Raw genomic sequence first — 14,227 nt, 5'->3', positions numbered from 1 at the left:
ATGTCGAATCTCTGACCCCAGCCTCATCACATCTATGCATTTGTTGATATGTTAACACCACCCCAATTATTGGCACCAACTCAACTAAATCAGTCATTCATTCCATTATGATATAATTTCACTTTAAATGAAACGTTAACACTAATTTTTGTTACAGAAAGGACAAGTTACTAGCACTGTACCGGGTACTGGGAATCACTATACCACTGAAAGGTTTAGCAAGCGCCGAAGCAGATCCTGATAAAACGTACAAGCTAACAGCAGACAATGTTATGAAGATGCTAGCTATTTACATGAGATTCAGGTAAGAATTGTATCTTATCGTTGCAATTTTTGCATAGTGCCAAATAACCAATCGTCTTTTTAAATCATGTTGCGCATGAATTATCTTGAATTGGAGAACAGGGATCACACGGCATCTGTATGCTGCCTTCTGTAGCTCACTTGCCAAGCTGAATAAAATACATTTCGCTATTAAAAAATTGATTGCTGCCCTCTGGCACAACGATAATGAACTTGATATATGAAAACGAGGACAGTTGTTTACTCGTATAAAGACATATCGATCGTACGTATATGGGTCAAAAATTTTACATCTAACATTATTTCTTGCCAGGCAACGCTCATTTATATTACAAAGAACTCCTCAAATAAAAATTGATAAAATAAACTTTGGGAAGCCGCGATTATTTTGTGCAGATGTATGAACTTTAATAATCTTATTACAAATTTCCACATTATTATTATTATTATTATTATTATTATTATTATTATTATTATTATCATTATCATTATCATTATCATTATCATTATTATTATTATTATTATTATCACCATCATTATTATACTCTAGATGCAAAATTCCGGTTGTCATCATGGGAGAGACAGGTTGTGGCAAAACAAGGTTGATACAATTCTTGTGCCAGCTGCTAGCAAAGAAAGGCTCAGCACCGAGTCAAGATATCTTGGAAAGATCAACAGCTGCAACCTCGGCGCCGAGCATATCGATAACCTCAGCAACAAGTCATGCCATCTCATCAGTACGCTCACCAGCAGCAACCTCGGCTTCGAGTCCAGAAATTTTATCAGATGGTGCATCAACAACATCAGTGATGAATCCAGTAATCCTACCAGTAGCCGTCAAAACTACAAAGGTTGAAAATCTCGTTATGATGAAGGTTTGTGTAATATCTGTGAAAAATATTTGTGAAAAATAAGGCCAGTTGCAACCTATTGACCAACACAAACCTACTTATACACCCGCTTATACATTTGTTGATAACTAACCTTTTCTACTTCCGCGCTCTTTAGAGTTTTGGCTTCAACTGATGAGGCCTTATGATACATTAACCGCTAAATGACCCAAATAAGCGAGATATGAAGTCATCATTATACACTTCAAACTTTTTCGAAATGTCTGTTTATTTACCTGAAATATAAAGGTACACGGAGGTACAACAATAGAGGATATCATCAAGAAAGTCGAAAAAGCAGAGGAAATTGCTTTGTCAAACCAAGAAAAGAAAATCGATACAGTTCTATTTTTAGACGAAGCCAATACGACTGAAGCTGTCGGCTTGATCAAAGAGATCATGTGTGATGGCAGAATCCAAGGTAGACCAATCGAAACTGCCGATGGTTGTCTGAATATTATAGCGGCATGCAATCCCTACAGAAGGTATATTAAGGTTAAATTTTAATACTGACCTATTTTGCATTATCTTGACTTTAATTTTGTGACACAAACATTGTATTATGTATTTGAAGCAACTAGCCAAAAAGTATGGATTCCATACCAAAACCATAATGCCTACTTTCAAGGGCCTAACATTCGGTTTTAAAGGGATTTGTTATTGATGTTTTAATGTTGTTAATCGTGTTCTTGTTATTTCCACAGACATACGGCAGAAATGATCGCCAAAATGAAACAGAGTGGCCTAGGATATCGTGTTGCTGCCGAGAAAACGAAAGAACGCTTTGGTAGGAATAATGTAGATACTTGCATCTGTTTACCAATTCTGTTCTATTTCGGAATTGATAACACCATTTTCATCTTTTAAATATTGTGCTTTTAAATAACCTTTTGGCCGAAACTTCATACACCAACAAATATAAATCTGTCTTTATTTACACATATCCTGGTTAATTATACTAACACACCATATCATCAATTGTTGCACTCACTCGTAAAACAATTCCAGATATCGGCTCGACATATTACTGCGCAGTTGCTTCGTTAAGATTGATTGCTAGGTGAGCTGCAACGGCTCGATAGGATTGCCGATTTGCCATTGTAAAAAATCCGAACATCTGACCTCCCTCATTTTACATAACTTACCATTTGTTTTGGCCTGATGCTACTGGTAGTCAAACGGAAGCCTCTTCCTTTTCATATATGTATTTCAGGCTCCATTCCACTTCGTGAATTAGTGTACCGTGTACAGCCGATACCACCGAGTATTCGACCACTTGTTTGGGATTTTGGCACCCTCACTGCTGACGTCGAACAGGTTTATATCAAGCAAATTGTGGAAGATTATGTAAGTGAAAAGTACTCAATGAACTTTGTTTTTGTAATTAGTTGTTGTTTCAGTTAATCATCTTACTTTAATATAAATTCGTTATATATAATATAGGTTCATGTTTTTTTTTTTTTTCTCTACATCTTAGAATACTTCCAACAGAATACGAACCACTCTTTCAGAACGACGTGTCATGGCGTCCATATTGGCAAGTGCACAGGAATTCATGAAAAATGAAAAGGTTTTGTTATCTTTTTCTCTTACTTTATCACATAAATATGCCCATTTGATAATGACATTAGCAACTGCTTGAAGGTCAAACTAAATTGAGTTTTTACTCTGTGTTCCTTAATGTAATTTCAGAACGAGTGCAGTTTTGTTAGTTTGCGAGATGTGACACGATGCATGGACGTCTTGGAGTGGTTCCATAACCATTCTGACCTTATCTCGACAATGAGCGAAGTGAGTATTAGCTAATAACATACGAATATGCATATAAATGGTTTCAAATCCCTGATTGAACCAATTCATCAGGATCGGTAGAGTAAACTCAGTGGATAAGGTTCTTAGTATCTCATCCAGAATGTTCACTTACTTGTGTACGTTTCAACAACACATGTTATCTTTATCAAAACTTGATGGTTAGTGACTGCTATCGGCAAACGACGCTAGAAGTAGTTCCAGCGTTGATCTTGGAGTTGCCAGTTGGTTTTCCTCCAAAGGTAGCACCCACAACCCATCAAGTGTTGATAAAGACAACAGGTGTTGTTGAAACGTACAAAAGTAAGTGAACATTCTGGATCAGACACTAAGAACCTTATCTACTGTGTCAAATCCGCCTGTGTACTAATCATCTAGCTAATAAATTCACGTGTCGATATATTTCAGCCGCAGGAGCGTCGTCAAAGTGGTCAATCAGTACCTGAAGCACGAGGATTGCATGATGTCGAGATTGCCTTTTCGGATGACAACTGCACTTCAGAACTTGTAAATTCGATAATTGGTTTTTGGTCTGTTACATGGTTTATCTAGTACCCAAATTAAAAATTCCACCAATACCTATCTATGTAATAAGTAGAAAGGCAAGGCCGCTGAATAATGATGATATAGATAATAAATGATGATGGTAATGATGTTGTATTTGTTGTCGATGATAATGACGATGGTGATGATGATGATGATTTATATGAAGAGCTTATTTCCAAACCATGTGAAGTCCACAACCACATGTTTCTCATTTACTTGTGTGATACAATCACAATTACTTTGACAAGTTTGACATTAGCAACAATAAGTTGTACCATCAACAAGCCATTATTTACCACAACAATGCTGGTTAACAATATGCAGACTATTGTTCTCATTTGAGAATCAGGCCTCACACAGTATTGTTACAGTGCATCCATCCACTGTTTTTGCTTTGTAATGGTGCATCCAACCGGAGTTATAATACCTATAATATCATAACCCATTGAAATATCGCACAGGTAAATCAGAAACATGTGTTTGTGGACTTAACACGATTTGGAAATAAGCTCTTCATATCAAAACAAGATAATGGGCGAAGGTTTTTCTTATTGGACAATTGCAGGATATTGATGTAGCAGGGGCTTCTACCAGTTCACATAATACCAAACCAGATTTAAGTAGTGAACGTGAGACAGATACCGACCCATTGCAATTTGAGTTCGATGTATGTTGATACGATTCCTGGTTTAAACTCATTAACCTCAAAATAATTATTATCTGACTTTTATTGATTTTAATGTAATTATTTTAATTCAACCTATTTTGTGATAGTTTTTAAGGACTAATAATGCGCTAACAATGACCACTTTTCATTATTTTAGCACTTCCCCACAGAGTCACCTCAAAGTTTTGACTCATCTTGTACGCTGATGTCTAGCAGTGATACTCTGGTTGAGAGCTCAGACAATATATCTGTCAGTGCAACTAGCGACAATATATCCGTAAGTTACAGGCATTTTCAAGCAAAATAATGATGATTAATGCCTTATGTAAAACTATGACAACAAAATCTGATTGCTTGGAGAAGTCGTATCCGCCGTGGGATGCTGGTCGCCCTGATATTTAAGATGTTTATACCTTTTTGTACTTTTTTGACCATTTTCTTCAAATATTGCCCGATGAAACTTGAAAAGTTGCCTTTTCGCCCTCACCCCCTTTGCTGCACCTCTGAAAAGCCCTGGCTATGCGACGGCGAGTGTGGATGATATTATTTGCACGTCGGTATTTAACTGCGTTTCTACTTTATACGAGTACATACATGTCAGGACAGGATAGTCCGGTCAAAAACATTTTGTGTTTGAATTGTTTCAGGAATCACCGGTCATGTCAAGGTTAACCCGAGCATTAGTACTGGCTCTGGGAGTGTGTTATCATGCACGACTGCAAAAAGGAAGAGGGAAATTTCGTGAACATATTGCAGCCATGTTTCAACCACCTTGCGTTCTTCCAAATGGTGCCGATCAATTTCTTGAAGTGATTTCAAAGTAAGTCTTACAAACATCTTGTCGCCACGCTTGGTCTTAACTGGTCCTGGAATTACGAAAACTTTTGGGCCTCATAATTGTTAAATTGTTGGATTGTTAAATTGTTGGTCTAAAGTGTATATAAACGTGCTAAACACATATTTTCGCAAAACACTCGCATATAATTATGGAGCAGCCTAAACTCCAATGATATCAAAAGGGACACATGTAGAGAGGGTGAGAGTTACAAATACCTTACACTAGTAAAGTGTTTCTCAACTTATTTCAGCTGCCAAGATGAATTTATCAAAGACGTAGACTTGGGACCAAATATTGCACCAAATGCTGCTCTGAAGGAGAACGTTTTCTTGATGGTGATATGTATTGAATTACGCATACCATTGTTCCTCGTGGGAAAACCAGGAAGTTCAAAGTCGCTAGCAAAGTCGATTGTATCAAAGGCAATGCAGGGAGCACATTCAAAGTCGCCGTTGTACAGGTCACTGAAACAGGTATTTTGTAAAGCATTGTTCAGCAGCAAGCGTAGGGAGGGCGAGTTAGCGCAGTGGTAATTCCCTCGCTTTGCACCACTGAGGTCCCGGGTTCAAGCCCCGGCGCGGCCCAAGGACTCATGTGCACTTGGTTTATCCGATCCATGCTCGCTCTCGCAGGTTTTCTCCGGGATCTCCGGTTTCCTCCTGCTTTCAAAATCGGTGATTAGTTGTTTCGTTATCAAAAACTTCCTTCGCCCAATGGAATTTGGGGAGCTGAAGAAAATGGGTGGATGTTACAATCTAAGTGCGGATAGGTTTGCGCCGGGTTCGGCTGCAACTAGCCTAGTTGATGCGATCTGATTGTGATGATTCACCACGCAGCGAAATTACAGCGCTTTGAATCCTGTGGAAAAAGCGCTATATAAATTCCGAAATTTTATTTATTTATTTATTTATAACAAGCTTACAAGTATATATAATGTTAATAAGCACTAACATTTTTGACTGCCTGTCTTGTAAAGTTTGTAAAATCACGTTGAAACAAACGTTTTGTGACCTCCACCACAAACCAGACGTAAAGTCGGCCCGGTCAATTTTGTTTTATTTCGTGTTTAGAAAATATATATCATAAGCTTTAAAATGGTATATCATTTGACTTCAAACGATATTCAGAAGCGGGGTTATGGGTTGTTGAACTTTGCTCCTTCAACAAAATGGTACCTTATTTTGGTTCTACTTGTGTCTCTTTTTCCACATTGCTGGTAATAAATATCAAACTGTCATAATTGGCGGTCATTTCAAATCATCTCCAAGTCAACGAGGTTCAGGAATGTCCTGTCATTGTTAATTGTTGGTTATACATACCTAGACAAGATACAATGCTTTGTAACCCACCACTTGAACAGGATTTAGCCAAAGCAAACAAAGAATTCTGTAGACATAGGTAGAAGCTTATTATCCTCTTCAACAATAGGATTATTGATTGGTTGTAAAGGTGTTTGACTGGCACTAGTAGCAAAATGAGATACATGTAGCGACAACTTGAGGTACCTATGAATACGACCTTAATGCAAATTTGATCAAATTTGCCGACTTTACGGCTGCTTTGTGGTGGACGGTCATATATATGTGTTTAAGTACTGCTAGGGTTGAACTGAATGACTTTCATATAAACACATTCCAATAGGTTCATATGTTAGCATGCCAGTGCAGCCCATTGACGACTTCTGCTGATATTCTGCACGCATTTGAGCGCTGCGCTGAATTTCAAAAGGAGAAAATCACCCAGAACTTCGTGTCCGTCGTTGTTCTTGATGAAGTGGGATTAGCTGAAGATTCTCCCAAGATGCCACTAAAGGTAACCCTATTTCCATTATGTCAAACAATAATAGTTCGAGATTAAGTAATTAAACAACCGTTTCAGTCTCAAGATACAACCCTACACTCAGTACATCATCATGTTCTGACACACACACAAAATCACACCCACCCCACCACACACGCATTAAATACAAACACATAACACCCTCACTCACCCACGACCAAGCACCCCCAACGCACTCCCCGACACACATACCCCCACCCCTACACACCCGCATGCGGGAATGCATATAAGGAGGAGAAAGATGACGCACGATGTGAAACATTGTGAAAGGATGCGATTTATTTCTTTAAACTTCTGCATTAGACTCTACATCCACTACTTGAGCCAGGTAGTACAGTTGCCGGTGAAGAAAATAGATTCAAGAGAGTAGGTTTCATTGGATTATCCAACTGGGCGCTCGATCCTGCAAAGATGAATCGCGGTATTATGGTATCAAGAGAGGATCCAACTGAGAAAGAACTCGTAGAAACAGCAAGGTGAGCGTTGTTATTTACATGTAGATGGAAAAGTATGAATTTATGGCGTAACTTAAGCCAAACGTATCTAAAGAGTAATTGAATTCTTAAGAAAATTTGGTTACACGCTTATATTATCTGATTATTGTCAAATATAAATTAAGCCATTATATATATATATATTGCAGTGACAGGATTAGAATCTTTAAATAATCTTTAATATTTTATACATTTTTTTAGGGGAATTTGCAGCACTGATCAAGATGTTTTGATGAAAATACAAGATCTCATTCCACCTTTGGCCCAAGGCTACCAGACGGTCTGCGAGAAGCAGTCTAGAGAATTCTTTGGACTCCGTGATTACTACAGGTACTTTTCAGTAAAGTTGTAAAAAGTTGAAATCTTATCTTAATTGGAACGAAATACTGTCTATTTTATTGTAACTATTTATTGTAACTGCTATTGCTTCTTCTTTTCTTCAAAAAAATGAGTTTTGCAAAACTGTCCAAGACCATCCCAACTTCTCAAGAAATGGAACACTGCATCAAGCGTAACTTTGTCTTTTTGTTATATATTGTAACTGTTTTTGCATCTTTTCTTCAAAAGTTTGATAAAAATGATCTACGGTTTTGCAAAACTATCCAAGACCATCCCAACTTCCCAAGAAATGGAACACTGCATCAAGCGCAACTTTGATGGTTTCAACGAAGAGATCAATCCATATGAGATATTCCAACAATGCTTAAAGGACCACAATGTAGAACTGAAACCTGTAAGTATTTTAGCAATATTAAAAATTGTCAACATGTTATTTACTTAATACACATGACAAAACTTGTAAACCTGTTCGTCTTTGGTGACAGACTAACGGGGAAATTGTATTTGAAACAATACAATGACATATGTGACCGGACACTACGAATCAGCCGTAAGGTCAATTTTGTTTTATTTCGTGTTTAGAAAATATATATCATAAGCTTTAAAATGGTATATCATTGACCGCAAATGATATCCAGAAGCGGGGTTATGGTTTGTTGAACTCTGCTCCTTCAACAAAATGGTACCATTGTTCTGTTCTACATGTGTCTCATTGCTGGCAATAAAGTCATAATTGGCGGTCATTTCAAATCATCCCCAAGTCAACGAGGTTCAGGAATGTCCTCTCATTCTTAATTGTTGGTTATACATACCTAGACAAAATACAATGCAATTGTAGCCCACCAGTTGAACAGAACAGGATTTAACAAAGCAAACAAAGACTAGAGCTATTTAATGATTCTAAAGATAAAGGTAGAATTTTTTTATTCTCTTCAGCAATAGGATTATTGATTGGTTTAAACGCTATCAAATGAGAAACATGTTGCGCCTAATTGAGATACCTATGAATACGACCTTCACGCACATTTTACACTGTATCTCAGAATACAATTTGCCGACTTTACGGCTCATTCGTAGTGTACGCTCACAAAATCATAATGAGTTCATACCTGCAAGGTTTGTAAGGAGTGATGCTACAGCATGTACAGTTGATATTCAGTCAGGTCATATATGATTTCTGGGGTTTTATAATGATTCGTGACATTCCAATGTTTGTGATATTTTACAAGACTTAAAACCAGGATATCAACATCAAGCCGCATAAGCATAAGTTTAATTTGAGCGATGGTAATTGGAAGACAAAAAATAAACAAAACAACAGCAATTGCAAGAGGTCTGCAGGATGGTGAATCAAGTTGGGAGCACGTGTGGCCGAGTGGATAAGGCGCCCGACTCATAATCCATAGGTTGCGAGTTCGACCCCCGCTCGTGCCAACGTGTTGTGTCCTTGGGCAAGGCACTTTATCCTCATTGCCTACTGGGGGGTGGGGTTGGGTTGGATTGGATGTTTGTATAGTTGTTTGTTTCAATGTTGCAATATTGGCGCTGATTAAGCTGCTGCATGCAAATTGCATTGTGTCTGTTTAGGTGTGTTTAATGTACAATTTTAGCAATTTGACCTGCAGGTCACCATTAGAGTTTGAAATAAAACCTTCCTTTTTTAAGTATAGCAAGTGCTTTTCATTGGGATTTCACACGCTGATCAGTACTAAAACCTTTTAACCTAGTCCAGTCTCATCCTAGCTACTAATTAACGTATTTTCTGGTATTATGTAACAGGCAGAAGACGTGGAAGACCAGCCCGATTGTAGCCAAGGTGGCTTGTTGAAAGCCAGTATGGACGGAATTCCAAAGGTGTCTGAGTAAGGCTTGTTTTCTTTATTTGTATTTTAATACTTTGGATATACTTGTATGAAGAAATCCTAACTAGTTCATGTGTTGTTTCCAATTTTAAAAGAATTGATGAAAACTTGATATAGCTTTAGACTGTGGATATTCATCACTTTTATATTTTTACAGCGATACGCGTGATGGTCTCAACGTTAGTCGCTACTTGTTGGTTTTGACTGAAAACTTTGCAGCTCTTCCGATTGTGGAAAAGCAGTTTGCAGAGAAAAAACCAGAAGTTATCTTCGGTAGCAGCTTTCCAAGTGACCAAGAGTATACGCAGGTAACCTCAAACGATTTCATTGCATAATATTACACTGATGTGTGGGTTTGTACAGGTGTGACGTCTTTGTTTTTCCTTATAGGCTTCATATGTACAACATTTTGTGTGGGTTGTGTGCGTGGGAGATGGGGTTGTGTTTTGTAGATTAGGGTATGTGAGGGGATGTGTATGTTTTTGAGTCAGATATGTTTACGTGTTTGAAAAACAATCACATCGGCAACTGACGACAAGCCTGTTATTGTGGCCTCGTATTGGTTTTTCTTTTATGTAAAATTCGGACCTCTGAGTTTCTTGTGTTAAATTACCAATATAGGTATGTAGAGATATCAACAGTATCAAGATCTGCATGGAAGCAGGGAGAACAGTTATTTTGCTGAACTTTAACAAACTTTACGAGAGTTTGTACGACGCCTTGAACCAATACTACGCCCATTACAAGGATAAGCGCTATGTTGCCCTCGGACTTGGCACACACCGGGTGAAATGCAAAGTGGATCAACAGTTCAGGTATTACTAGTTTTAATGGTAATGTAAGTGAAGGGGCATGCGCGATCGAGGTAATATCTTGCAATCGGGAAATGGTCGTAACAGCTTCTAGAAAGTTCAAAATGTATAAGCATACTGCTTAATTTCCTTTGTGTATTATTATTATTATTGTTATTATTATTATGATGAAAATAAACGTTTATGTAAAATATTGGTTGATTATTCAAATATGGGTGGCTAGAACTACATATGCATGAGTCATTTTACACACTGAAGCTCATTATAATTAATGATAAGAAACAATGAAATACAAAAAAAACCCACCATACAAACAAAGAAATAAAAAACAAAACAACAACTATGAACCAATAAATCGACTCAAATTTCGGATAATTTTTCTACTGATCATGTAATGAATTCCTTTTAAGGAATATACACATTTTCAACATTCTTCCCAATTTATTTGCATTTTATTAGGTTAATTGTTATAGCGGACAAAACAGACGTTTATGAGCACTTCCCAACGCCATTGATAAACCGATTGGAAAAACATTTCTTGTCATCATCCACCATGTTGACTCCAACACAACTCAATCTGGTAGCCGAGCTCAACCATTGGGTTCAGGAGTTCTCGTCTATAACTCTACCAAAAGATGTAGAGCAGTAAGTTGGAGTTTATTCAGATAGTTCTTTTTCCGAGTCTTGTGCTTTAACCTGTTACCCGTAGGATATCAATTTCGTAGCTATATTATTCTTGACTAAGTTCCAGCACATGTTTAAAGAAGCTTTATAAAGTAATCCAATCTATTAAATCGCTTAAATAAACTTTTGGGCCTCATAAGTGCTAAATTTTTGGTCTAATGTATATAAAAGTATGCATATTTAGAATGGCAAAGGCTTGATAAATTCATCTGTGAGGTCAAATTTGGGCCTCCAAATCCCCACAAAACGGGTTTTTGGTCCACTTCTTTTTCGTTCAACGTAACAAAAAAAATTATTGGGCCAAATGTTTTATTAATTTTTAAAAACTAGATAAAAATATCTAGGAACCTTTTTTTATTTTTTTTTTAAATTTTGAACTTCACCAAAAAATTTGAAATTTGGGCGAAAATCAGGCATTTTATGATTTTTTTGAAAATTTGGCATTTTTTGACCATTTTTGGTGCAAATTTCTCAAAGTTGGTCAAAGTTCAAAAAAAATAAAAAAAGGTTCCTAAATATTTTTGTCTAGTTTTTAAAAATTAAAAAAAAAATCGCTGAACGAAAAAGAAGTGGGCCAAAAAAAAAGAAGCCGTTTTGGGGGTTCTAAATATGTATACTTTTATATACTTTAGACAAACAATTTAGCAGTTATGAGGCCCAAAAGTGTTCATAATTCCAGGGTTAAGGCCAACCTTTAGCACTGACATACACAACTTGTCTTAAAGTGTTAATATTTAGCAATTTAGTATAGAGTGATAGCACCTTTGTTAAGCAGTTGATGCTGTTATGTGGTTTTTTTCGATTTGTTTTTGCACCATAGAATATTTTAATTATAAATATAATATATGCAGACCTCCTTATGAGTGTTTAACCGACCGTTCTAGTGGCAAAATATCACTATGCCACTATAAACACTTAAAACACTTAATATTTACAAGTGGGTCAGTATTATTGATTATTTAGTAACGAACTGTCAAACTATACACAACAAAATAATATAGAGCTATATAGCAACGGAATGTTCCATGTATTATTTTATTTAATATACTTATATTTACCCCTGTAATTCCGCCCATGCTTCATCCTCTACAAGGCTAATTTTATATTGCTATTTAAAAAAATTAAAAGGGGGGGGGGGAGGAGCGGTAACCTTGGAGTACATCATCTATTCAGTATAAAATTGAACGTTTTCCTGTATGTTATATGTTTTCTGTTTTTTTGGTACATAACTATACATGTATTAAGCAAACTACTATTAAACAATTATATTTCCAAACAAGGTGCAAATTTGACGTGGAAGACGCTTTTGTTGGTTTTCACAAAGATCTGATTGCTAAACTAGTGTTCCGATTTCGTGATCAGAAAACCAAAGATGATCAACCGACGGAGAACGAGGTAACTATTGTAGTCAGGGTAGTAAATGAAGCATTTCCACAAGTTTAAACTGACTTTCAGTACAATAAAGTCAACTTGCCGAAAATTCAAGGTTACTTGAGTTTATTGTGCTTAAAGTCAGCTTAAACTTTGGAAATTGTTTGTCACCAGCACGTATGTACTTACTTTCGAATAATTATGTAGTATGTTATTGTTACTGACGTTGTTTTGACTGTTGTTATTGTTGTTTGTGGTGCTGGTGGAGGTGGTGGTGGTGGTGGTACCGTGGTGATGATGGCAAAGCAATAACTTAAAGGGACTGATAGTAGTAACTGCGGTACACATTTGCTTCGAGTTAACTAAATATTCCTTGGAAGTTTGGACTCGGTTCGATTGAATACAACCAGACTTGTACCCGAATCCACTTTATTAGAACCGAATTTATTTGTATCAGAGTCCAAACATAGTCTTGAGTCCTTTTTGCGTCCGATTCCAGACTGGAGTCAGAGTCCAACAAATCTATGATCCAAGTCCGGCTCAATTCTGAACTCTGTCAAAGTCTAGTTCAAAATTGTTATGGATTCAGTCAAAGATTCCAAATAGGAGACTATTGGAAATTGCCATATCACAATATATTAGATAAGTCAACAAATTTGGGACATTTGTATATAAATTGTACACATTTTACATGGAATTAATTGGCCTGGGCTAGGCATCTATAGTCCTAGTCATTTTACATGTATGTCCCAGGTCCGACAAGCAGTGGACTCGAGTCTGAATCCAGACTCAAACGACAATTCACTGAACACAACGTGTGTTTTATTGTTACAGGCAATGATACGTAGGAATGTCCAGAAATCACTTCTTCAATGTGCTACACCAGAAGCGATCATGAGACTGTCGTATTCACCACTGAAAGATGATTTTGATGACTTTTTTGCGACCTACTTTTCAAATCAGAAGCACAGCAGTTTAAAGGAGTATCTGCAGCATCATCTAGAGAAGGAAATCAGACGATCACAGGAGCTAATGTTGCAGGTAACGTTATCTTTGTTATATTTATATTTTACATTCTTTTAAGAATTCTTTTAAGTGTTTAAAAACACTTGAGAATTTACTCGCAATCTTATTGGTTCTTACCCGTGTGATATGACACGATATCATACACTTTAGCGCGTACGTGTCGACGCGATACTCGTACGCGCTATTTGAATTAATTGGAGGTGCATAGCAACAACGTGACCAATCGATTCTAAAGCCCAAGGTATAATTCCTTGTAAAATGTAGGATTTAATTTAATTAAAATTTGGTATAGTTATGATTGGTATATTTATTTGAATTGAAGTGCTTAAGAATAAGAATAAAGGTATTGTTTTTAGCCGCTGTCGTGCATCTATTGTTTTATATAACACACGACATCATTTTTGGCGTAAAATAACTCGGCGTCGCCTCGTTGTTTTACGTAAAATAATGATGTCGCCCGTGTTATATGACACTATATATTCACTCTAGAAGCTGAAAACAATACATTTATTCTCTAAATTCGCTAAAAGGACGCAATTCTGAATGCGGTTCAAACCAACATTACATTTATCCTATTGTACTATCAGGTTACAACACATTCCCGTTTGCTGGTAAGCCATGATCTTGAACAACTGGAACGTGACCTGAATTTAGAGCAGAAATGTTTGAAATCTCTTTACCTGCACAGCTTTCAAACACAACAGCAGTGTCGTCAGCAAGTAAGGTAATCACATAATTGTTTATCGT

The 14,227-nt window shown here is 36.8% G+C and overlaps 1 protein-coding gene across 2 annotated transcripts in view; it reads left to right on the top strand.

Moving 5' to 3' along the window:
• The window catches only part of LOC140150699 (E3 ubiquitin-protein ligase rnf213-alpha-like), a 59,959-nt gene that overhangs the window by 32,203 nt on the left and 13,529 nt on the right, over window positions 1–14,227 (top strand). The window contains exons 39-61 of one of the 2 annotated variants that reach the window (XM_072172781.1): window positions 158–304; window positions 854–1,178; window positions 1,443–1,678; window positions 1,898–1,980; window positions 2,407–2,540; window positions 2,671–2,763; window positions 2,886–2,984; window positions 3,411–3,509; window positions 4,114–4,215; window positions 4,373–4,492; window positions 4,863–5,035; window positions 5,304–5,526; window positions 6,695–6,865; window positions 7,196–7,368; window positions 7,588–7,716; window positions 7,954–8,119; window positions 9,505–9,587; window positions 9,745–9,895; window positions 10,209–10,402; window positions 10,859–11,044; window positions 12,364–12,478; window positions 13,289–13,495; window positions 14,068–14,204. In XM_072172781.1, the coding sequence (XP_072028882.1) occupies window positions 158–304; window positions 854–1,178; window positions 1,443–1,678; window positions 1,898–1,980; window positions 2,407–2,540; window positions 2,671–2,763; window positions 2,886–2,984; window positions 3,411–3,509; window positions 4,114–4,215; window positions 4,373–4,492; window positions 4,863–5,035; window positions 5,304–5,526; window positions 6,695–6,865; window positions 7,196–7,368; window positions 7,588–7,716; window positions 7,954–8,119; window positions 9,505–9,587; window positions 9,745–9,895; window positions 10,209–10,402; window positions 10,859–11,044; window positions 12,364–12,478; window positions 13,289–13,495; window positions 14,068–14,204 (3,546 nt within the window). The remainder of the gene's footprint in view (window positions 1–157; window positions 305–853; window positions 1,179–1,442; window positions 1,679–1,897; window positions 1,981–2,406; window positions 2,541–2,670; window positions 2,764–2,885; window positions 2,985–3,410; window positions 3,510–4,113; window positions 4,216–4,372; window positions 4,493–4,862; window positions 5,036–5,303; window positions 5,527–6,694; window positions 6,866–7,195; window positions 7,369–7,587; window positions 7,717–7,953; window positions 8,120–9,504; window positions 9,588–9,744; window positions 9,896–10,208; window positions 10,403–10,858; window positions 11,045–12,363; window positions 12,479–13,288; window positions 13,496–14,067; window positions 14,205–14,227) is intronic. The other variant, XM_072172782.1, reaches the window with a different exon arrangement.

The sequence above is a fragment of the Amphiura filiformis genome, chromosome 4, assembly GCF_039555335.1.
Source record: "Amphiura filiformis chromosome 4, Afil_fr2py, whole genome shotgun sequence".
In the NCBI taxonomy this organism is placed as follows: Eukaryota; Metazoa; Echinodermata; class Ophiuroidea; order Amphilepidida; family Amphiuridae; genus Amphiura; species Amphiura filiformis.
The sequence above is the reverse complement of the archived record's forward strand: the minus strand, read 5'-3'. Positions and strand labels throughout refer to the sequence as shown.